This window comes from Choloepus didactylus, chromosome 17 (assembly GCF_015220235.1).
Source record: "Choloepus didactylus isolate mChoDid1 chromosome 17, mChoDid1.pri, whole genome shotgun sequence".
NCBI classification, from domain to species: Eukaryota; Metazoa; Chordata; class Mammalia; order Pilosa; family Megalonychidae; genus Choloepus; species Choloepus didactylus.
Window position 1 is genome coordinate 62,664,910 of NC_051323.1, and position 25,068 is coordinate 62,689,977.

Sequence of the window (25,068 nt, forward strand, 5' to 3'; positions counted from 1 at the left end):
GAATGAAGTTTTGCAGGGAGGTCCTTATAACCATGTATTATGAAAAGACTGTTTCTTTGCTTTTTTCTTTTCAAATGTGCATGGCTTCTTATGTTTGTTTATTCATTCCTTAATTCAGTCCATATTTGTATACTTTATCTGTCCAGCACTCCTAAATACTGGGGATGCATCTGTGAACAAGATGGACATGGTCCTTTTCCTTGGGAATGTGTAGACATGAAATGTAGACATTCAGCAAATTATCACAAGTGCAACATGATAAGTGTTACACAGTGGGAAGCCCAAGATATTCCTGGAGCATGTAGTGGGTTCATACCCTTGTGTGTGTATGTATGGGTGGGACAGTGAGGGTGTGTGAAGGAGGTTCAAAAAAGGCTTCTCTGGGAAAGGTGATGTTTGATCTATACTATGATACAAAGTATAGGACTATTTGATTGGGGGTAGTGGGGAGGTAGGTTTAAGACCAAGTGAAGACTGGTGCTCCCAAAGCCAGTGGCTGGAGCAGACTGAGCAATGGCAGGCGGGGGCAGGATGAAAGGCCTTGTAATCATTGTTGAGGGCTTCCATGGAAGGGTTGTAAGTAGGGAAGTGATGTTACCTCTGTGTTTTAAATGATTATACTGGCTGTTGTAAGAGAATCTAGTAAGCTAATGGTAATGAGATATGATGTTGGCTTGGATTAAGTTGGTGGCAGTGGGGCTGGGGAAAAATAGGCAAGTTGAGTAGAGATTTAGAAAGGACTAATGAAAAAGAGATAACTTGATTATAAAAATTTCCTGAAGTCCATGAAACCTAATTTTGGGTGTTATTGGCGTAATGACTGTGAAGATCTTACGAAAGTTTTTGTGTTTCTTTTTTTTTTTTTAACTTTAAGAAAAGAGATGCTAAATCTCTCTTGGCCATGCTGAATTAACATACCTACTACCTTCCTTGTGTAAGTGAACTCAGATTTTCTTGAAGATAAACCTGAAACTCAAATAAATACATCCTCTCACTCTTTTTTTTTCTTTTCTTTCTTTTTTTCTTTTTTTGGTCATTCTGAGAAAGAGCTAGGATTATATACTGAAACTCTTTTCTTTCAAGTTCCCCTACTCCTAAATTAGAGGGCACAGTATTCTGATTTTTCATAGAAGAAGATATTGGATAGTTATTTTAGGACATTTATCCACAGCATCATTGTCAGCTAGGGTATAGTATATAAATTAATTTCCAAGCACCTGAAACCCTCTTGAACACCAAAACTTTTCATCTAAACTGTTCTAAAATGTATTCCACATATTTTTTGCCTTCTTCAGCAGAATAAAAATAGCTTCATTGCTTGAGGGCCCATTATATGCCAGACACAGTTCCAGGAGCTAACTCGAATAAAATTTTTACGTAAGCCTTTATCATCCTGGCTGTACCCGTGAGGCCCGTTATGTAACTTGCCCATTCTCACACCACCAGCAGGTGGCAGCACTGGTATTCAAGTCCTGTTCTTTGTTTCAGTTTAGCCTTTTGAAATTACTCAGCTTCATCACAATGAATGTCAGTTACTGCATTGGACTTTAATGCAATAATGCAGAGATCTTATATCACCTGCTGCTACTTAGACTCAAACTAGTGTGTTTTTGAGTTTTTGTTTCTTATAGTTTCTCTGTCTTCTCTGTCAGGCATCACTTGTTCCTGTTTTTATACCTGCCCTCTCTACCTGGGCTAGAAAATCAAGTAAGTGAACTTAAAATAGTTATTTTAAAAATAAATTAAAACAAAGGTAGTCTATTAATAAAGTGCTCAGTTTTCTCACATTTATTTTGCCTCCTCCGAGGTTATATATTTTCATTTTGATTCCTCATTGATCATCGTGTTCTGATTTTTGAGGTTTCTGGAAGTGAACTCCTGTTAAGTGAGCCATTACTATATTGACAGTGATTTAAGACTTAAAAGGCAAAAGCTTCAAAAAATTTGATTAAGCTGCATTCAGGTCAGCAACAGTGTTTGCACCAACGTTTATGGCTTCAGAGAGTGTAAAGAAGAGGAAATGTTACTATCAAGTATTATTTCTGTAATTACCCAGTTCTCCAGTACCCTATAAGGATGCATAGTTTTCTAAAAATGTGTCCCTGCCAAATTGTACAGCAGCTGTGCTGTCATCTTCAAAATGGAAAATTGAGGGGAAGTGTTACAGTCACCAGTTTGTCTAAGTCACTGTCATCTACCAATTAAATAGGGGCTACTATGTAAAATGTAGCATTTCTTATGACAAGCATTTCCCCAGGGCCACATTCATGTACAGAAGGAAAAGAATACTGTTCAGTTAAGCAAAAGTGAAGTTGCCTACTAAAATCTCTCGGACATTTGAAGATTTAATTCTACTTTGTTTTGAGGTAAAATCTCATGCATACATAAAACATTTCAAAGGCTGAGTAATGTGTAAGTTAGGTTTTCTTTGTGATATGCTTATTTTTTTCCTGTAAAATCATAAGCTGTTTCATAAGTATTTTATTCACTATATCTTCAAATTAATTAAAGATTTTATATAAAGAATAATTTCATCAGGCAAATCTGAATTCTAAAACTATGTAATTTTTGTGAAAGCATTTCTCAGCTTTAATCAGAGGGGTCTTAAAAATTGGCAGTGGTAGCTATTACTGGGGGAAAAGAAAATTTGGGCATGTTGCTGGCTGATTTACAAGAGTACACATCCTTATTATTTTGGAAGAGAAATGAGGTTTAGATTTTTTCTGAAAGTTTTCATTTTAGGGGGAAACTATATAATTCTGATCACTTCCTGTATGTGTTATAAATTGTTTCCTTTTAATGCTAGTTACTGTTTCCTATTGACTAATATCTTGAATTTAATGGAAAAATTATTTTAAAACTGTGAAGGATAAATATTTGAACTTTAAAGTGTTAGCAATTTCTTATCTGCGGTTCCCCAGCCAGAACTCTTAACTTTTAACAAATGAGGGATATCTTTTTTAAAATAACTTTATTGAGATATAATTCACATACCACACCAATCACCAATTTAAAGTGTACACTTCACTCGTTTTTAATATAGTCAGAAAGGTGTGCAAACATCACCACATCAATTTTAGGACATTTTCATCACCCCAAAAGGAAACCCCATACCTTTTAGCAGTCACTTCCCATTATCCCCAACCTCTACCACCAGCCCTAAACCACCAATTTACTTTGTCTCTATGGATTTGTCTCTTTCAGACATTTTATGTAAATATAATCATACAATATATGGTGCTTTGTATCTCAGTATAATGTTTTCAAGGTTCATCCGTGATCTAGCATGTATACAGTACTTCATTCCTTTTTATGACCAAATAGTATTCCATTATATGGATATGCTTCATTTTATTTATCAGTTCTTCAGTTGTTTCCACTTTTGGCTGTTATGAACATTCATGTACAAGTTTTCCTGTGGACATATGTTTTCAGTTCTCTTAGATGAGCTAGGAGTGGCATTGCTGGGTCATATGGTATCTCTATGTTTAACTTTTGAAGAACTGTCAAGACTGTTTCCCACAGCAGCAGAACCATTTTACATTCCCACCAGCAGTGTCTGAGGGTTCCACTTTCTCCACATTCTCATCAACACTTGTTATTGACTGTCTTTTCAATTATAGCCATTCTAGTAGGTATGATATGGTATCTCATTGTGGCTTTGATTCGCATTTCCCTAAGGACTAATGATGTTGAGCCCCTTTTCATGTGCTGATTGGTTATTTGTCTCTGTTCTTTGGAAAAATGTCTATTCAAGTCCTTAGTCCATTCTTAATTGGTTTGTCTTTGTTGTTGAGTCGTAAGGCTTCTTTACATATTCTGAGTATTAAACCTTTTTCAGATATGTGGTTTCCAAATATTTTCTTCCATTCTACAGATTGTCCTTTCACTTTGCCATTTGTGTGTCTTTTGGAGAAATGTCTGTTCAGGTCCTTTGCCCATTTTTAAATTACATTGTCTTTTTATTATTGAATTGTAATTGTTCTTTAGATAACAGTCCCTTATCAGATCTAAGATATGCAAATATTTTCTCCCATTCTGTGAGATGTCTTTTTACTTTCTTGATGGTGTCCTTGAAACATCAAGGTGTCCTTGAAAGCCAAAGTTTTTAAATTTGATTGTGTAGTTTATTTTTCCTTTGGTTGCTTGTGCTCTTGGTATTGTATCTAGGAAACCATGCCCAATCCAAGATCATGAAGATTTACTCTCATGTTTTCTTTTAAGAATTTTGTAGTTTTAAATCTTACCTTTAGGTCTCTGATCTGTTTTGAGTTAATTTTTGTGCAAGATGTAAGGTAGGGATATTTGCATGTAAATATCCAGTTGTTCAGCACCATTTGTTAAAAAGACTATTCCATGCCAATGAATTGCATTGCTACCCTTGTCAAAAATCAGTTGACCAGAGCCCTCTGGAGGGAGGGAGGACCCGGTTATGGAGGGGTGGCAAGGCTTGGTGCTGTATGGAGGAGGCAATTATGAAGCTCCTTGATCACAACAATTTGGATCTGGAGGTACCATACTTCACTGACGTTGTAAGCACAACAGAAAATGTGGCTGTATAGATTTAGGAAAACCTAAAGAAATTTCTTCCTGTGGGAGTGCTTTATAAAATAAAAGTACATGAAATGGACAATAATATTGTAATCTATAAAAGAGAATAGATCTTAGGGTTAGCATTATAGAAAGGCTTAATTTCTTTCCATATTGTAAAAAGATCTTTATCTCCTTAGAGCAATAAGGAGTCATCACATAATTATTGTACATCCACATTGTGTTCTGGAGTGCCTGATTTACTGAAATTATTGTAAGGCCTGTTTTAAATTTAAATCTATTTTAAAACAAAATGTTTAATATATCCTCAATATCATTCAGAGAATTTTTTATTTATAGATTAAAAATCCCTTCATTTTCAGCAAAATGTTTTGGCATAGATTTATTTGAAAACCAAGAAGATACATTTTTGTTACTGTTTTCTCCATTATCTCATAATTGGAATCCATTTTTTCTTGGTCTGTATCTAATGGCAAAAATGTTTATAAGATTTACAATAGGTGAATCTTACAAAAAATAAAATACAGGTGGTCACAAGGTCTGGAAACATACACAATATATATATTGAACTCCCTTGATTACCTCTTCTCAGGTAAGCTAAAGGCACAAGTTTATTCAATGAAAATTAACAGACAAATCATCTAAGGCAATGCATTGCAGACGTATATACAAGGGTTGATGGAGATGCTTTAATGCACATTGTTCATTGCAATTGTGCACAGCCAATTGAAGTTTGAATGGTTAGTGAGGAACAACACATTGAATATAGCATGTATTATCAGTAAACTATTTATTATGTATTTGGTATGCGTTTCCAGCTTTATGGCTACTTGAAGAATTTTAATTCAGAAGACTGAAGAATAACCACTCATTTTAAACCCTGTTAAAATAGTCAACATGAAAAGGAAATATTATTCTGTGTAAGGCATCTCCTAAATATAATTTTTCCTTATTATTCCCATTTTTTCCCCCAATCATTAAATTTACCTGCGTTAAGTTGAAGTATGTACTTGGCATTCATTCCTGGTATGTTTTTCTCATGACTAAATCCACAAGAATGCCTTTGTGTTCTTCACCCCCTACCCCACCCCCAAAAAATCAGTTGACCATAAATGTGAGGGTTTATTTCTGGACTCTTAGTTCTATTCAATTGATCTACATGTCTGTCCTTATGCCAGTACCATGCTGTTTTCATTAGTGTAATTTTGTAGTAAGTTTTGAAATCAAGAAGGGTGAGTTACCCCAACTTCATTGTTTTTTCAAGATTGGCTTGGCTATTGTGGTTTCCTTGCATTTCCATGTTAATTTTAGGACTAGCTTGTCAATTTCTGCAAAAAAAAATAAAATAAAAAAATTGGGGGAGTATACTGTAGATAGTTTGAAGGAAAAACAATGGCCTAAAGTATGTGAAAAAAACAAAATAAATATAACTATAACATGGTAACTGCCATGAAGGAGCTTATGGTTTGTTCGTATGTTCCAGCAAACATGTGAGTCTGTTAGGTGCCAAATACAGGGCCAAGCTAGGGATACAGACTTGTGTAAAGTCACAGTGTGCTCTCAGTGAAGTCACAGTTCTTGTGTAAAGTCACAGTGTGCTCTCAGTGAAGTCACAGTTCTGGGTGGGGGTTGCAGGAAGATTACTTCAACCCCTCAACTCCTAGCACACAACAAAGTAAGTAGACACCTGGAGGTGCTGCGGGGGCTCGAACGAAGGGCCCCTCACATTGGCTGAGGGAGTGTCAGGTTGGTCTGAGGGCTTCCAGGCCAGGTGCACAGCATAAGCCCTCACTTTCTAGTTGGGGGGGGGGGTGGCACACACAAGGAAAATCATAAGGCACTGCCCATAATTGGGGCTGATGAGCAATAGGGGCAGGAGTTCTTTTCTCCATTTGATTATTTTGTGTTTTCTGACTGAGTGAAAAGAAACTCTTTTGAAGCAAGAATGCTTCAATAAGAATTTTTGGTAGACAAGAAGTGTGGTTCAGAATCCCTTTTTTTTCCCAATCTAGAAACTTTACTAAAGAGCTTACATTAAATACTGAGTTAGATGACTGTTTATTCTAAATAATTATTAGAAATTAAAGAAGACAGACCTGCAAATAGGTTGAGAGCAGTTATTTTAAAAGATATTCAAAATATATGTTCTGATTTAAAAAGTGCTGAAACATTCCAAATTTTAAAATGAATCATTTCCACAATTTTTCAACATCAGTCATCCCCCTTTTTATCATTTTGCCCCTACTTCCCATTCACACTACATAGTAAAAGATTTTTATCTGCCAACCATTTTCCCACTTGTTATCAAAGATAACAGGCCATCAGAGCTTTTGATCAGCATAACTATTCTTTCTATACTGAGTTGATTTGAGGCAAAAGGAAACTATTGATCTAGCCTGTGCAACCTTTTCATAGGTGCATTTTTAATATGATTCCTTTAGACTTTCTGAAATACTGCAGACAGTTCCTAGCCCTCTTTCTGGGGTTTTAAGAGAACTCAGTTTTTGGAAATGCTTTATGAGTCTTTGGGCCCGTTTAAAATGTTACATTTCAAGTGTGTTCATAGGTAGTGGTTAAAGGATCAAGTATTGAGTGTTGAGTTAAGAAGCCTTGGGTTTACTTGGGTTTACTTCCAGTTCCAGTGACTCTTAAGGCTCTTACTCTCTTAATGCCTCACACATTCTCTAGTTTCTTTTTAGTTTATACTTGAAGTTCTTGAAAGAAAGGTGCTATAAATGAAAAATATAACTATGTAAATAAAGAAAAAATTAAAAAGTGTATTTTAAAATAACTCCCCTATAAATCATAAGTTTTACAGCCTACAGGTTTGTAAAAAAAAAAATAAAATAAACCTGGTTTTGATGTTTCATTAATTGAGAGCCTCAAAGAGTTGAGTAAAAATGATATTAAAAAACAAAAAACAGAACCAGAACAACAAAAATAAACAAAAACCATTAAGGACCCATTTTTTGGGTCCCAGTGGATCTATTAGTTACTCAAATGTCCAAACAGGTCAGCATTGAGACTGGGTACTTGAACTCATAAGGACTGCCAGAAGTAGACCATTTGTTCCTATAAACAATTTTATAAACAATCTAAAGATTTATGAGCAATTTTGCTTTCAAGTCTGGTAGCATGCTGTATAGGAAAAGCCTGTTCTGTATAGGAAAGCCATGTACCAAGATGTGCATTTGTCAACCACTTGATTTTTCTTTTGTGATTCTTTGATGAAATGTTCAGATGCTCTTAGAAAAGAAATAACTTTATAATTTTATTGAGCACACATATTTAATTCTCAGGGATTCAGCACTGCAGAGCCATTTTTAAAAGCTCCTGCTTGAGACAAACATTCTTTGACGCTGAATTTCTACAGAGCTGTGCTTCTTACCTGACCAGCAAAATCACTAGTAGGAAGAAAGCAAAAAGAGAGAGGCCTTTATTTCCCACTTCCTTCGCCCGCAGCCCTCTTTCATTTCCAGGCCTTCCGCACGGAGAGAGCGGATATAATCTCAGCCATCTCCACACCGTCTCCTTCAGCCAGTGTTTCTCAAAAGTGACCAGTAGACCAGGACCATTGTCAAGGGCATACTTGGCGTGCTGGTTGAAAGTGCGGGTTCCGGGCCCCCCACCAAAACCAACCGAGCCAAGCTTTGGTGGCTGGGCCCAGGGAGTTCTAAGACACGCGGAAGTTCCCACCCTCCGCCTTGCAGCTCGCTCCTCATACCGCCCGCCAGTCACCCGGACCCTGCGTTGGGCGTTCTGGGCTTGGAGGACGGTCACCAGAAAGCCGGGGGCGGGCGTGAAGTGACATTCTCGCGAGATTCGGCCGGCGTATCGCGGCGGGCGGGAGGCGGCGACGGCGGTGGCTCTGAAGGGGGTGCGAGATGCGCTCGGAGAACGAGGCGGCCGGTGGGGCCGAGGGCTTCGGAGCGGCTGTCGCTGCTCGGGGCTCGAGTGGGAGAGTGAAGCCGCCGGCGTCCGCCCCCCGAGGGGGACCGGCCATGGAGATCCAGCTCCGGCGGGAGCCCGAGACACCGCCCTTCACCTCCGGCTGTGGGGGTGGTGGGAGCGGCGCGGGCAAATCGCGCGAGGAGAAGAGGGCGATTCTGAGCAAGGTCCGGGCGGCGAGCGGGGGCGGGGAGGAGGGCGGGGCCAGGGCCGCGGGGCGGGGCGGGGCGGGGCGGGGCGGGGAGGAGCGCGTTCAGCACCCCGGAGAGCGCCGGGCGGGTGGCCCGCGGGCGGGAGCTCTGCCGCCTTGGGAAGTGGCGGGCAGGAGCTGGCGGCGGACACACTGACCGAGACTGAGCTTGCTGCACTTTTTGGTTTGGTCTTCTCTGGCTCGGGGAGGAGGAAGAGTCATGTAAGTTCTGTGGCTATTCTTTAGTTAGGTTAGTCACATGCTTGACTACCAAATGAGATAGGTAGCATCCGGACAGACAGATTTTCCTCCTTCCGCCTACATGCCCCTTGCCCCGTCACTGGATTCGGTTCCAAACGAACGTTATTACTAATGACCACTCCTCCAGATAAGATTCAAGGACGCTTCAAAATTTGAGGCTTGCGACTGCTGAGACGTCCGCCAGTCAGTCACGAGAAAGTAGATGATCGCTTAGTTGGTAGAGTCACACTCAGAAGGCTGGAACATATTGATCTGATCTCATAAAGATTTTTATGAACTAGCCCACGTTAGGATGCCAGGAGAGGCAGAGCTGAAAGTAGCTACTGCAGACAGCATTACCAGATAATCCCAATATTAGCGTGAGACAGAATGGTGAATATTAGAGAAAGAAGAGTCAGAAATACTGACATGCAGATATGAGAGGTGAAAAGTGTCTACCACAGGCAGCCAGGATGATTTAAATCATGCAACGGTGGAAGAATTCCTATTGGCAGTTAACAAATACACTTTTTTAAAATTTTATTTTTAACAGCTTTATTGAGATATAACTCACATATACAATTCACCCATTTAAAGTACATGATTCATTGTTTTTTTTTAGTATTATTCACAAGGTTGTATAACCATCACCACAACCAATTTTAGAACATTTTCATTACCCAAAAAGAAACCCCATTCCCCCATCTCTAGCAACCACCAATCTACTTTATCTGTCTATAGGGTTGCCTGTTCTGGACATTTCACACAAATGCAGTTCTACAGTATATCTGTGGTCTTTTGTGGCTGGCTTATTTTACTTAGCAAAATTGTTTCAGGCTTCAACCATGTTGTAGCAAGTATCATTACTTCATTTCTTTTTAATGTCGAGTAATATTCCACACAGTGATTTTTTTTTTTTTTTTTTTTTTTTTTGCGTTCCACCCTGTTTTAAGGGCACTGCATTGTATTCCTTCCAACATTACCCTTAACTTCATTATAGGACTCTCTGTCCTTGCACACTGCCAACCCACAATGTCTACCCATGGAGTGGCTTCACCAGGCCACTCCAGAAGCCATCTTGCTCTCATCTTATATTAATAATGAGGCTCCTTCTCAATGAAACCTTTCCTAATCCTCCTCCTCCATCTCGCCCCCATTTCTCACCTCTCCCTCACCCTTGCAATCCTTGGGGCTTCTGGGTTGCTACCATAGTGCTCTGTGCATATGTTTATCAAAGCATTATATTGTTTATTGTCTGTCTTTCTCACTAGTTTAAATCTTTTGAAGGCAGAGGCAATGTAATATTTCTACTATTCTGCACATTGTCTGGCATATATAGTGACCATTTTAATGGATTTTTTGTTGAATGAATGAAAGAAATAATGAGTCACCACCTTGATAAACTGCCTGATATTGTGGTTTTCTTGGATCAGGGGCTGGTTGGGGTCTGGCCAGGCTTCTCAGAGATGGAATCTTGCCTTTGCACAGAATATGGACGCTTTGAGAAGGACATGCTGTTGTTCTCTCTGACTATTGGCCTGGATTGCTAACTATTGCCCTCCCTGCTTTCATTTCATATGTAAACTTGGTTTTAACCTGTCCCTGAGTCAAGTCAGGGATCTAGTCCATGGAAGGACCTCACAGGCAATGTAGTTAAGGCAGCTGGATCCATTGTTGTGGTCAGACAATAAGCGTGGCTACCTTGAAAAGGAGACTTCCAAAGTAAATTCTTTCTTATTCATTGTTGACTGATGCATATGGAAAGATCATTGGATTTGTGGTCAGAAGACTTCTTGAAAGATAGCATTTCACCACTTATTAGATCTGTGACCTTGGCAAATCAATTATTTGGTTATTTGCTTATTTGTAAAGCAGAATTACTTGTTCTTCCCTTCCTCACAGGTTTTGATGAGTTTCATATGTGCTAAAGTATGTTGCACTGCTACATTCAATTCTGTCCTTTTTCCCCCTTTATAACATTTCCTGATGTATGGACAGAGAGGTGGTGTGACACATTTGCTGCTGAGTCTTACAGGGGACGCGTATTACAGGTCAACGCGGAGCTGCCAGAAGGGAAAGGGTAGCTGGATATTTTGAGGACTCTAAACTATTTCTGTTATGTTAGAGTTCAGGGAGGTGTTTGCCACTGATGCTTTGATAGGTGCTGGCAATATGTTTACTAATTAAAGTTTAACATTCCCACACCTACAACATATATATTGCATATGTGCTTTTAATTTAGACTTTCTTAATGTGAATGTACATTGCATATGTGCTTTTAATTTAGAACTTCTTTTTTAAATATAGTTTTATTGAGATATATTCACACACCCTACAATCATCCAGTGTACAGTTTTTTACAGCACCATCATACAGTTGTGCGTTCATCACCTGAATCAATTTTTGAACCTTTTCCTTACTCCAAAATTAAAATAAAGGCAAAAAAGAACACCCAAAACTTTCCATCCCTTCCATCCCACCCTATTCTTCATCTGATTTTTGTCCCCATTTTTCCACTCATCTGTCCATATACTGGATAAAGGGAGTGTGAGCCACAAGGTTTTCACAGTCACACAGTCACACTATACAAGCTACATAGTTACACAGTCATCTTCAGGAATCAAAATCACTGGGTTGCAGTTCGACAGCTTCAGGTATTTCCCTCTAGCCATTCCAACACACTAAAAACTAAAAGGTGATATCTATATAGCGCATAAGAATACCCTCCAGAGTGATGTCTTGACTCCAACAAATACATTTTTACTGTTTATATTTCCCTGAATGTCTTTTACCTTCTAATATTACTCTATAATGCAGGTAGAGTAGGGGAGAAGATTTTACTTTGCAACTCTGGCACAAATATTACATATCATATGCCAGAAATTTTCTTAATGTAGTAATAAAATGATTCTATGAAAAAGAACTGGGGCACACGCATGCTTTTCCAACGTCACAGTGCCTTTTAAATTATTCAGCCCATTTACCCTTCTGAAAGCCATGTTCCCAGAAATGTGTTTCTTATAGACCTTTCCTCAAATGTGTCTTTCTGCTGGAGCCTGGTTTAGATTTTCCTTTGAGCATAAACATAGGCGAGCAAGCATTCAAATAATTGACGCTTAGTACAGTAATAGTGAAAACAAAATCCAGTCAGTGTCGATTCTACTTTGGTGTTCCTCAGGTAGTCATACGGCGGCTTCCTCCCAGTCTCACCAAGGAGCAGCTGGAGGAGCAGCTACATCCACTTCCTGCACACGATTATTTTGAATTCTGTGCTGCTGATCTTAGGTGAGGAGAAACTGTTTACCAACATTCAGAAGCTGAGAGGTGTTGTCAGTTGATGGGCAATTATTACAGATTTTAGAAGTCTTCCTCTATTCCATGTTCCTTTCCAAATGGACCCAGAAATCACTGCAGGCATTTCTTTATTTCTGCAAATTACTTCTAAGTAGGCAGATCATTAAATTCCTCTAAAATAGGATATTGGACTATCCCTCTACAAGCATCATCATAGTATAGAAAGAAAAACAGGCAGACTTACAACATAGGACTTAATTTTTGTATTTTGGATACCAGTAGACCTTATGTAGCTTTTAAAGTATTAAGCTATGGCAAGAAAAATGAATAAATCATAAATATATAGCCTGATGAATTTTCAGTAGTAGACACACCCATGTAATTGACACCCAGATAAAGAAACAGAATATTTCCTGAACCCCAGAGGCCCCCCTGTGATCTCATTCATTACTAACACCCCCTTTTTCAATTCTTTTTTATAGCTCCATAATAGGATGACTCTAACATTACTTTAACACTTCCTAATCTATCTTTTAATAGATAGTAGACATCAGCTTAGACTTTCAACAGGCAACGGTTCAGCTAGAATTTAATGATTTTCACTGTATTTATTTTTTATTATCTTTATTATTTTTACCCATTATGGTAGTAATTTAAACTTTCCTTTTCAATAAATACATTAAGTAAAAAAAAAAAATGTCATTTCATTCAAAGAAAAACATTACTAACAGGTAAACATAGATATGGTAAAAAACATAAAGATGACTTGCAAATGACTAAAGTTTAGGAAAAAGAACCTGGTACAGTTAAAAGAGGTCAAGCCTTGGAATCACAATGATCCAGGTTGAAATCTCAGTTCCACTATTTAATAACCAAATGACCCACTACAAGTACCTGATTTCTCTGAGCCTTGGTGTTCTCATTCGTAAAATAGGATTGAAAGTATCTTCCTGTGAAGGAAACAGTGTCTGTGGGAAAGGAGAGGAAGGCTTAATTCTCACTGTAGATACCGTTGAGCCTTTTGAATTCTATACCATGTGATAAAATAAATAGTCTTTAAAAATACCTAAAAATGTTTTCTAAATCTGTAAAGGATCTCTTTTAAACATACTGTTTTCTTCTATGAAGCAAATCATGGCTAGAACTCGGTACCACTTGAGATGCATGATGTAGGAATAATCTTTTCCTGAGGAACTGTGTTTTAATTCTGGATTTGTGCAGGAGAGAAACTGACCCTGAGTAATCTGTCCCAAGTCAAAGTTAACTTTTTTTTTTTTTTGCTAAAAAATATCCAGATTATTAAAGTAATTGAAAGATGATTCTTTGTCATAAAGATTTTATCTGAACTAGTTTATTGTATCTAGAAAAAAAGAAAAAGGCAAAATTAAAGGAGTCTTGTATTTTTTACTAACCGATTTCACCATTGTCTCTTATTTCAGTCTTTATCCTCATCTCTACTCAAGAGCGTACATTAATTTTAGAAATCCTGATGACATCCTTCTTTTTAGAGATCGTTTTGATGGATATATCTTCATTGACAGTAAAGGTTGGATCATTGGTTTTTAAACTCTTTATTGCAATCTCTATTAATGAAGTTTTGCTGGAATATTTGTGATTTCTAAATATTAAGTTCTCAGATGCTACTCCAAAATAAGTTCATAAATTTTTATTATGTCACTGTGATTGTGTTCTGAGATTAAAAATTAAAATTATGTATAAACCAGGAGAATTCCAGCAATCCTATGTAATGGTGATGTTCAGTTTATATGTTAGCATTATGGAATGAAGTTTTCCATTTAAGTGAGTTTTCTGGATGACTAAACTTTACTTTTTTATGTCCCAAGACTAAATTGTTTTACCCACATGTGCTACAAATTTTCCAGTATGTATTATACACTTACTTCTATGTCTTCCTAAACAAGTACTCTACATAATTTTATCATTTCTTGAGATTATTGCATGGGGAGGAGGGGATTATAATTTATAATTAGATAAAAAATATAATTATATTTTTTACTTTGTTAATTACACTTCTGGTATTGTGCTACTATCACACAGTATTTTGCTATCCATTTGCAAACATTTACAATTAACCTCATTAATTCTCACTGTAGATACTGTAGGACCTGTATTTTAATTTTGGCTTAGTGCAGGAGAGAAACTGACCCTGAATAATCTGTCCCAAGTCAAAGTTAACTTTTTTTTTTTTTTTGCTAAAGCATATCCAGATTATTAAAGTAATTGAAAGATGATTATAATCAACCTTATTAAATGTTTTATATTCCTTAAGCATCAATTACCCAATCTCTGCCCTCTTTCTATCTCCTGATAAACCATGCTCCTGAATTTAACTCTCAGAGTTTGCCCATTATAGTCAGCTCATATTAGTGAGACCATACAGTATTTGTCCTTTTCTTTCTGGCTTATTTTGCTCAACATAATGCCCTCAAGGTTCATTCACGTCATTGCATGCAACACAACTAACACAACTTCATTCCTTCCTGCAGCCACACAATATGCCTTCGTATGGCCACACCACAGTCCATCCCTCTACTCATCAGTGGCCTCCATCCATTGGCAATCGTGAATAACGCCACCATGAACATCGGCATGCAAATGTCTATTTATGTCCCTGCTTTCAGTTCTTCTGAGTATATACCTAATAACAGGATTGCTGGTTCATATGGCAGTTTTACACTTAGCTTCCTGAGGAACTGCACACTGCCTTCTAGAGCAGCTGCACAATGCTACTTCCCCACCAACAGTGGAGAGGTATACCTCATTCTCCACATCTTCTCCACTACTTGTAGTTTTCTGTGTACTTTTTTTTTTAACAGTTTTATTTATACACCATACAATCCATCCTCAGGGTACAATCAACGGCCCCTGATATAATCCCATAGTTATGTATTTACCACCACAATCTTTATGAGAACATTCCCGTTTCTTCTGAAAAGAAAGAAGAAGAAAAACCACATACCCTCCCTCATATCCCCTATTATGGACATTTAGCTTTGATGTAGTGCTTTGTTACAATTAATGAAAGAATATTACAATTGAACCTCAGTTATTGACTGCTCATGTGTAATGTTGCCTACAGGGACAGTGATATTTACCCCTGCACTAACTGGTTCTAGTTCCCTATTCTTTTTGTTTGTTTACATCTGCTTGTAACATGTTTTTTTCTTTCTCCTCCTTTAGTATCAGACTGTCAGCTATTGCATTCACTGCTGTCATGACCTTTAAGAGTTATGTTTCATCTACCAGCCCTTTCCCCACCCTATCCCTACCACCACTATTTAATTTTTTTTTCCTTCTCTTCTATTGTGGGGTAATAAACTAGAAAGGGTTGTTTAAAAGTAACTAGACTGAGGATTGAAAGATTTTTTTCTGTGAGTAAAAGGAGGTTTATTGCTTGAACTATTTGACATTTATTTTGCTTGCTCATTTATTCAGTAATTCATTCAGCTGCCATTTAATGTGTGTCTACTAGGTGCCAGACATGTGCTGGGAATTGCAGATATAACAGTGAATCCAACATTGTCTTTACAGGTCCAAAGCTCTTTTTCCTTCTTGGCTTTTTTACTTTATTCTGGATAATTGAGTTTAGCACAAAAATGTCTTCCAGATAAATGAAAGTAACAGTATCAGAGCCATCTGAACATTACTGATGAGACTGAAAATGATTTTTCAGTGGGTTTACTGACTTACAAGTATTCCAATGGTTGATTAGGCATGTAGCAGATTCTCTTAGTGAAAGTTTTTGTGTGTTTGGTGGTCCCCACATAACAACAATATCAGTTTCTGGTGAATTCCATACTAAAGCTTGCTATTTGAAGCAAATTGTAGCTGGATTATTACATATATGTTTTTGAAGACTGTCTTTAACCATGTGTCTCCCCAAGCAGAATCTTTTCTGTGAGTTCAAATAGCAGATTGGTAATTGAATTAACCTTTTAAAAATCAAATTTTAAAAAATGTAATTAAGAGACCAGAGTATTTTAAAGGTATTCCATGATAAATCTTGTTTTTGAGGGATGGGAAGCCAAGATTTATTGAGGTATAGACTAAATATGCTAAAGTTTACCCTCCAAGAGTGTATAGTTTGATGAATTTTGAATATATACAGTGGTGTAACCACCTCTACAACAAGGTGAATCTTTTTGCTTAATAAATAAATATTCTTCTTACCACCAGTTTATCCTTTCTCTAAATATGGATTGTGACAAGCCAATTTTGCTTAAAAGTATAATTAAATTATAATTTAAAACAGTGATAATACATTAACATTGTTATACTTCATCCTGTAAGTAAGCTAGATATGTGTATTTCCCAAGATGAATTTCAGAATGGTTTTTGGAATTTGTTTCCTATTAAAGGCCTAGAATATCCTGCAGTAGTAGAATTTGCTCCTTTCCAAAAGATAACCAAAAAGAAGCTGAAGAAAAAAGATGTCAAAGCCGGAAGCATTGAAGATGGTAAGCCCTATTTCAAATGCTGAATTATGAAACTATCAAATTAAATATACTGATCAGATATAATTTTCTCTCCAATATTTGGAGAGAAGTATTTTCCTTTTCTTTCATTCTTCCTTTTTTTTTTTTTTTTTTTTTCAATTTACAGATCCAGAATATAAGAAGTTTTTAGAAACTTACTGTGTGGAAGAAGAGAAAACTAGTGCTAATCCTGAGACTCTTCTGGGAGAGATTGAGGCTAAGACAAGAGAACTCATTGGTCTGTTTCATTCTTTTCCTCTCTCTGCTTTACTGACATATATATTTTTAGAGTGTGTATTTTTTATGTTTCATAATTTTTATTAAAAAATTGGAACTTTTTACAAGCTTGACAGAAATGTAGAGATTTTTCTCATTTTGACAAAAGGGTGATGTATCAGTTGGGTTTCCCCAGAGAAACAAAAACCAATAGAATTTAGATACACACATGTATACATATACATATATACGTGTGTGTGTGTATGATTGTGTGGGGCAGGCAAGTCCAAAATCTGTAGGGCAGACGGCAGGCTGGAAACTTCAGCAGGAAGTGATGTTTTACAGGAATTCCTTCCTCTCTGGAAGACCTAAGTATTTGCTCTCAAGGCCTGTAAATGATTGAATATTATATCCACACTATCAAGGATATTTTAAAGTCAGTTGATGGAAAATGTTAACCACAGCTACAAATTACCATCACAGTAACATGTAGGTTAGTGTTGGATTGAATAACTGAATAATATAGCCAAGCCAAGTATATAAATTAATGATCACAGATGGCAAGATGCAACTTGGGAAAATCTTTCTGAGCATATGTTGAAAGAGATGAATTTCTTAAATTTTTAGTTACCATCTTTTTTATGATTTTGTTTTTATTAGGGAAGTTATAGGTTTACAAAAAAAATCGTGCAGAAAATACAGAGTTCCCATATACACATCCACAGTTTTCCCTTTTATTAACCCTTTGCATTAGTGTGATAATTTGTTAGAACTGTTGAAACATATTATTGTAACTATACTACTGGGTTTAGTCCATAGTTTACATTAGGGTTCTCTGTTTCTGTTGTACAGTCCTGTGGTTTTCCTTTTCCTTTTTCTTTTCTTTTCTTTTTTTTTAAATTTTGATTCAGGTAGCATATAGGGAATCTAAACTATCCTCTTTAACTACATTCAAATATATAATTCAGTAGTGTAATTATATTCACAATATTGTGTTCCCATCACCACCATCCATTACCAAAATGTATCTATCACCCCAGGCAGAAATTCTGTACCAGTTAACCATTAAATCCCCATTCCCTACCCCTACCCTGGCGCCTGGCAACTTATATTCCAGGTTTTGACTCTATGAAATGCCTATTTTTATTATTTCCTGTCAGAGGTTATACAATATTTGTCTTTTGTGTCTCATCACTCACTGTGATGTCTTCAGGTTCATCCATGTCCCATTTATCAAGACTTCATTCCCTTTTACGCCTGAATAGTATTTCTTTGTATGTAAATACCACGTTTTGTTTAAGCATTCAACTGTTGATGGAAATTGGGTTGCTTCCATTTTTTGGCAATTGTGAACATCAGTGTACAAATATCTGTTCAAGTCCCCGTTTCCAATTCTTTTGGGAATGCAACTAGAAGTGGAATTGCCAGATCAAATGGTAATTCCATACTTTACTTTCTAAGAGCTGCCAAACTGTTTTCCACAGTGGCTATACTATTTTACATCCCCATCAACAATGAATGAGGGTTCCTACTTCTCCACATCCTCTCCAACACAGCCTATTTTCCATTTTTTAATAATAGCAATTCTAGTGGGTGTGAATTGGTATCTCACTGTGATTTTGATTTACAATTCCCTAATGGCCAATGATTTTTGAGCATCTGTTCACATGCTTTTTGGCCATTTGTGTATCTTTGAAGAAATGTCTATTCAAGTCTTTTGCCCATTTTTTAATCAGGTCATTTATAATTTTGTTGTTGACTTACAGGATTTCTTTATATATTCTGGGTAGTAAACCCTTATCAGATATGTGGTTTCCAAATGTTTTCGCCCATTGTGTAGATAGTCTTTTTACTTTTATGATGAAGTCCTTTGATGCACAAAAGTTTCCCAGTTTTATTAAGTCACACTTCCTATTTTTTTTCCTCCTGATTGTGCTTTTGGTGTGAAGTCCAAGAAACCATTGCCTAACACAAAATCCTGAAGACGCTTCTCTATGTTTTCTTCTAGGAGTTTTGTAGTTTTGTTTCTTACATTTAGGTCTTTGATCCATTTTGAAGTAATTTTTAAGCAGTTTTATTGCAATATATTTACATACAATACAGTCCATCCAAGGTGTACAATCAGTGGCCCTTAGTATAATCCCAGAGTTGTGCATTCATCACCACAATCAATTCCACAAAATTTTCATTACTCCAAAAAGAAAAACCCCAGACCCCTTAGCAGCCACCTCTCAATCCCTCTATTCTTCCCCAGCCCTACAGAACCACCAATCCAATTCTACCTGTTTAGATTTATTTATTTTTAAAGAATGCTAAAATATTACGGTTATCTATAGCCCATAGTTTTCATTAGATGTATTTTTTTCCATATACTACCCTTTTATTAACACTTTGTAATAGTGACATACATTTGTTATAGTTCATGAAAGAACATTCTTATATTTGTACTGTTCACCACAGACATTGTTCACCACAAGGTTCACTATGTTTAGTCCCATGGTTTTTTTTTGGTTTTTTTTTTTTTGATTTTTTAATGCAATTTTATTGAGATATAATCACTTAACATACAGCCATTCCAAGCGTACAATCAGTTGTTCACTGTATCATCACATAGTTGTGCATTCATCTCCACAATCTTTGAACATTTTCATTACTCCAAAAAATAAAATAAAAATTAAAATAGAAAAGAACATTCAAAATGTCCCATTCCCTTCCTCCCCCCATTGTACATTTACTTTTTCTTTTTTTTTAAATAAAAGAAAATATTTTTCATTAATGAATAATTCAAGTGACATAATTTTACCATTACAATCAGTTGCCCCTGGGTACCCTCATACAGCTGTGCATCCATCACCACACTTAATTTTTGTTCAATTTTTAGAAACTTTTCATTACTCCATACAAGAAATAAAGTGATAGATGAAAAAAGAAAAAAAGAAAAGGAAACTTGAATCCTCCCCTGTCCCTAACCAACCCCCCTCAATTGTTGACTCGTAGTGTTGGTATAGTACATTTGTTAATGTTTATGAAAAAATGTTGAAATACTAACTGTAGTATATAGTTTGCAATAGGTATATATTTCTTCCCTATATATCCCTCTATTATTAACTTCTGATTGTATTGTCATACATTTGTTCTGGTTCATGGAAACAATTTCTAATATTTGTACAGTTAATCATCGACATTGCCCACCATAGGATTGAGTTTTGTACATTCCCATCTTTTGATCTCCAACTTTCCTTCTGGTGACATATATGACTCTGAGCTTCCCCTTTCCACCTCATTCACATGTCATTCTCCACTGTTACCACACATCTTGCTACCGACACGTCTGTTCATTTCCAAACATTTAAGTTCATCCTAGTTGAACATTCTGCTCATACTAAGCAACTGCTCCCTTCTTTTTTTTTTTTTTTTAATCTTCATTTTATTGAGATATATTCACATACCACGCAGTCATACAAAACAAATCGTACTTTCGATTGTTTACAGTACCATTACATAGTGGTACATTCATCACCCAAATCAATCCCTGACACGTTCATTAGCACACACCCAAAAATAACAAGAATAATAATTAGAGTGAAAAAGAGCAATTGAAGTAAAAAAGAACACTGGGTACCTTTGTCTGTTTGTTTCCTTCCCCTATTTTTCTACTCATCCATCCATAAACTAGACAAAGTGGAGTGTGGTCCTTATGGCTTTCCCAATCCCATTGTCACCCCTCATAAGCTACATTTTTATACAACTGTCTTCCAGATTCATGGGTTCTGGGTTGTAGTTTGATAGTTTCAGGTATCCACCACCAGCTACCCCAATTCTTTAGAACCTAAAAAGGGTTGTCTAAAGTGTGCGTAAGAGTGCCCACCAGAGTGACCTCTCGGCTCCTTTTGGAATCTCTCTGCCACTGAAGCTTATTTCATTTCCTTTCACATCCCCCTTTTGGTCAAGAAGATGTTCTCCGTCCCACGATGCCAGGTCTACATTCCTCCCCGGGAGTCATATTCCACGTTGCCAGGGAGATTCACTCCCCTGGGTGTCTGATCCCACTTAGGGGGGAGGGCAGTGATTTCACCTTTCAAGTTGGCTTAGCTAGAGAGACAGGGCCACATCTGAGCAACAAAGAGGCATTCGGGAGGAGGCTCTTAGGCACAACCATAGGGAGGCCTAGCCTCTCCTTTGCAACTGCTCCCTTCTTAAGCCTAGCCCTGTATCTTGGTACATTATATTTCTATGTCTATGAGTTTACATATTATAATTCATTCCTATCAGTGAGACCCTGCAATAATTGTCCTTATGTCTCTGGCTTATTTCACTCAGTATACTGCCCTCGAGGTTTTGTCATCAACCCATTTTTTTTAATATGGTTTTGTTCACTCACCATACATTCCATCCTAAGTAAATAATCGATGGTTCTCTGTATGGTCATATATTTACGTGTTCACCACCTTCACCACTGTCTATATGAGGGCATCTACATTTCTTCCACAAGGCAGGAGGGAGAGTCAGAGAAGGTAGAGAGGCAAAAGATAGAGGAAAAAAAATGACAGCTAAGAAGCAGCAAAAGGAAAAATAACTTTAAATCAAAGTAGAGTGAAGAATCAGACAATACCACCAATGTCAAGTGTCTAACATACCTCCCCTATCCCCCCCTCTTATCTGCATTTACCTTGGTATATCACCTTTGTTAGATTAAAGGAAGCATAATACAATGATACTATTAGTTACAGTCTGTAGTTTATGTTGATCACATCCCTCCCCCAATGCTTCCCCATTTTTAACACCTTGCAAGGTTGACATTTGCTTGTTCTCCCTCGTAAAAGAACATATTTGTACATTTTATCACAATTGTTGAACACTCTAGATTTCACCAAATTATACAGTCCCAGTGTTATCTTTCCTCCTTTCTTCTGGTGTCTCACATGCTCCCAACCTTCCTCTCTCAACCGTATTCATGGTTATCTCTGTTCAGTGTGCTTACATTGTTGTGCTACCGTCTCCCAAAATTGTGTTCCAAACCACGCACTCTGTCTTCTATCACCCTATAGTGCTCCCTTTAGTATTCCCTGTAGGGAAAGTGTCTTGTTCACAAAGTCTCTCATTGTCTGTTTGTCAGAAAATATTTTGAGCTCTCTCTCATATTTGAAGGACAGCTTTGCTGGATATAGGATTCTTGGTTGGCACTTTTTCTCTTCCAGTATCTTAAATATATCACACCACTTCCTTCTTGCCTCCATGGTTTCTGCTGAGAGATCCACACATAGTCCTATTAAGCTTCCTTTGTATGTGATGGATTGCTTTCCTCTTGCTGCTTTCAGGATTCTCTCTTTGTCTTTGACATTTGATAATTTGATTATTAAGTGTCTTGGTGTAGGCCTATTCAGATCTATTCTGTTTGTAGTATGCTGCGCTTCTTGGATCTGTAATTTTATGTCTTTCATAAGAGATGGGAAATTTTCATTAATTATGTCCTCTATTATTGCTTCTGCCCCTTTTCCCTTCTCTTCTCCTTCTGGGACACCAATGATACGTACATTATTGAACTTTGTTTCATCCTTAAGTTCCCGGAGACGTTGCTCATATTTTTTCATTCTTTTCTCCATCTGCTCCTTTGCATGTAGGCTTTCAGGTGTTTTGTTCTCCAGTTCCTGGGTGTTTTCTTCTGCCTCTTGAGATCTGCTGTTGTATGTTTCCATTGTGTCTTTCATCTCTTGTGTTGCGCCTTTCATTTCCATAGATTCTACTAGTTGTTTTTTTGAACTTTTGATTTCTGCTGTATACATGTCCAGTGCTTCCTTTACAGCCTCTATCTCTTTTGCAATATCTTCTCTAAACTTTTTGAATTGATTTAGCATTAGTTGTTTAAATTCCTGTATCTCAGTTGAAGTGTATGTTTGTTCCTTTGACTGGACCATAACTTTGTTTTTCTTAGTGTAGGTTGTAATTTTCTGTTGTCTAGGCATGGTTTCCTTGGTTTTCCAAATCAGGTTTTCCCAGACCAGAACAGGCTCAGGCCCCAGAGGGAAGGAATATTCAGTATTTGGTTTCCCTGAGGGTGTGTCTTAGAAAATTGCTCCACCCTGTGATGCCTCTGGTCACTGTGCTTTTCTGCCCAGCAGGTGGCGCCTGTTAGCCTATAATTCTTGACTGGTGTGAGGAGGTATGGCCGAGTTCCCCCAGGCTCTGGGGTCTGGTTCTGAATGGAAAGGGCCCCACCCCTTTCTTCCTAGAGAAGATAGACCCTCTAGGGAGAGGTCATTAGCATTTCAATGGTCTCTCTCTCTCTGCTTGTGCTATCTCCACCCTTCTCTGAGTCACAGCCCTGGGAACTGCAAATGACTGGGGCTTTCTCCACTGAGCCGAAAAAGAAACAGTCCCCTTCAGACCTAGTCCAAGGCAACCCCCCAGCTCTCCAAGGTCAGTCGTCACCCAAAGCCTCTGTCTGTTTTTTGGGGATTCATACCTGTAGTGAGCAGTTCACACTCACTACTTAAAACCCCAGTTGGAGCTCAGCTGAGCTATATTCGCTTGCTGGGAGAGAGCTTCTCTCTGGCACCACGAGGCTTTGCAGCTCGTGCTATGAGGGAGGGGGTCTCCTGACTTGGATCCACAGGTTTTACTTACAGATTTTATGCTGTGATCCTGGGCATTCCTCCCAATTCAGGTTGGTGTATGATGAGTGGAAGGTCTCGTTTGTCCCCCCGCAGTTATTCTGGATTATTTACTAGTTGTTTCTGTTTTTTTTTTTTAAGTTGTTCCAGGGGGACTACTTAGCTTCCACTCCTCTCTATGCCACCATCTTCTGCTCCCTCCTAGTCCCATGTTTTATTATCTGGCTTTCCTTCTAGTAGCATACATGACCTAAATCTATCCCTTTCTTCCACATTCACACACCTAATTCAGTGCTGTTAATTATACTCACAGTGATATGCTACCATCACCTCTATCAATTTCCCAACATTTACAATCAGCCTAAATAGATATTCTGCACAAATTAAGCATCAGCTCCTCATTCTCTTCCCCCATTCTATCTCCTGGTTAACTATATTCTAGATTCTAACATTATGAGTTTGCTTATTATACTTAGTTCATATTAATGAGATCATACGTTTGTCCTTTTGCATCTGTTTATTTCACTTCACATAATGTCCTCAGGTTTCATCCATGTTGTCATATGTATCAGGACTTCATTCCTTCTTACTGCTGAATAATATTCCATTGGATGTATATACCACATTTTGCTTATCCTTTCATTGGTTGATGGACACTTGGATTATGTCCATCTTTTGGCAATTGTGAATAATGCTACTATGAACATCAGTGTGCAAATGTCTATTTGCATCGCTGCTTTCAGTTCTTCTGGGTGTATACCTAGCAGTGGGATTGCCAGATCATATGGCAATTCTATACTTAGCTTCCTGAGGAACCGCCAAACTGTCTTCCACAGCAGCTGCATGGTTTTACCTTCTCACCAGTGGTTTACTGTTTTTTTAATAGTGACCATTCTAGTAGCTGTGAAATGATATCTCATGGGTTTGATTTACATTTCTGTAATAGCTGGTGATGTTGAGCATCTTTTTCATGTGTTTTTTTACCATTTGCATTTCTTCTTTGGAAAAAAGTCTCTTCAAGTCTTTTTTCCATTTTTTATTTAGGTTGTTTGTCTTTTTATTGTTGAGTTGTAGGATTTCTTTATATATTACGGATATTAAACCCTTATCAGATATGTGATTTCCAAGTGTTTTCTTCCAAGGTGGAGCTGCCTTTTCACTTTCCTGACAAAGTCCTTTGAAGCACAGTTTTTACTTTTGAGGATGTCCCTTTTATCTATTTTTTCTTTCTTTGCTTGTGCTTTGGGTGTAGAGTTTAAGAAACCATTGCTTATCATGGGATCTTGAAGATGCTTCCCTACATTTTCTTCTGTGAGTTTTATGGTTTCAGTTCTTATTAGGTCTCTGATCCATTTTGAGTTAATTTTTGTGTAAGGTCTCAAGTAGGAGTCCACCTCCATTCTTGCACACATGGATATCCAGTTTTCCCAGTACTATTTGTTGAAGAAGCTATTCTTTCTTCATTGAGTAATCTTGGCCGCCTTGTCAAAAGTGAATTAGCCGTAGATGTGAAGGTTTATTT

General features: G+C 37.5%; 2 protein-coding genes across 4 annotated transcripts in view; both read left to right on the plus strand.

Moving 5' to 3' along the window:
* Positions 1-12,155, plus strand: part of CDC16 (cell division cycle 16) — a 62,652-nt gene extending 50,497 nt beyond the window's left edge. Inside the window, exon 23 of one of the 3 annotated variants that reach the window (XR_005212306.1) lies at positions 12,108-12,155. The gene's annotated coding sequence lies outside the window, so the exon portion shown is untranslated. Of the gene's footprint in view, positions 1-874; positions 894-1,652; positions 1,681-12,107 lie in introns of those variants that run through there. The other 2 variants (XR_005212304.1, XR_005212305.1) reach the window with 2 other exon arrangements.
* UPF3A (UPF3A regulator of nonsense mediated mRNA decay) overlaps positions 8,394-25,068 on the plus strand; it is a 42,674-nt gene continuing 25,999 nt past the window's right edge. The window contains exons 1-5 of the mRNA XM_037806533.1: positions 8,394-8,666; positions 12,108-12,214; positions 13,663-13,769; positions 16,603-16,701; positions 16,847-16,957. Of these exons, the coding sequence (XP_037662461.1) occupies positions 8,436-8,666; positions 12,108-12,214; positions 13,663-13,769; positions 16,603-16,701; positions 16,847-16,957 (655 nt within the window). The 5' untranslated portion in view covers positions 8,394-8,435. The remainder of the gene's footprint in view (positions 8,667-12,107; positions 12,215-13,662; positions 13,770-16,602; positions 16,702-16,846; positions 16,958-25,068) is intronic.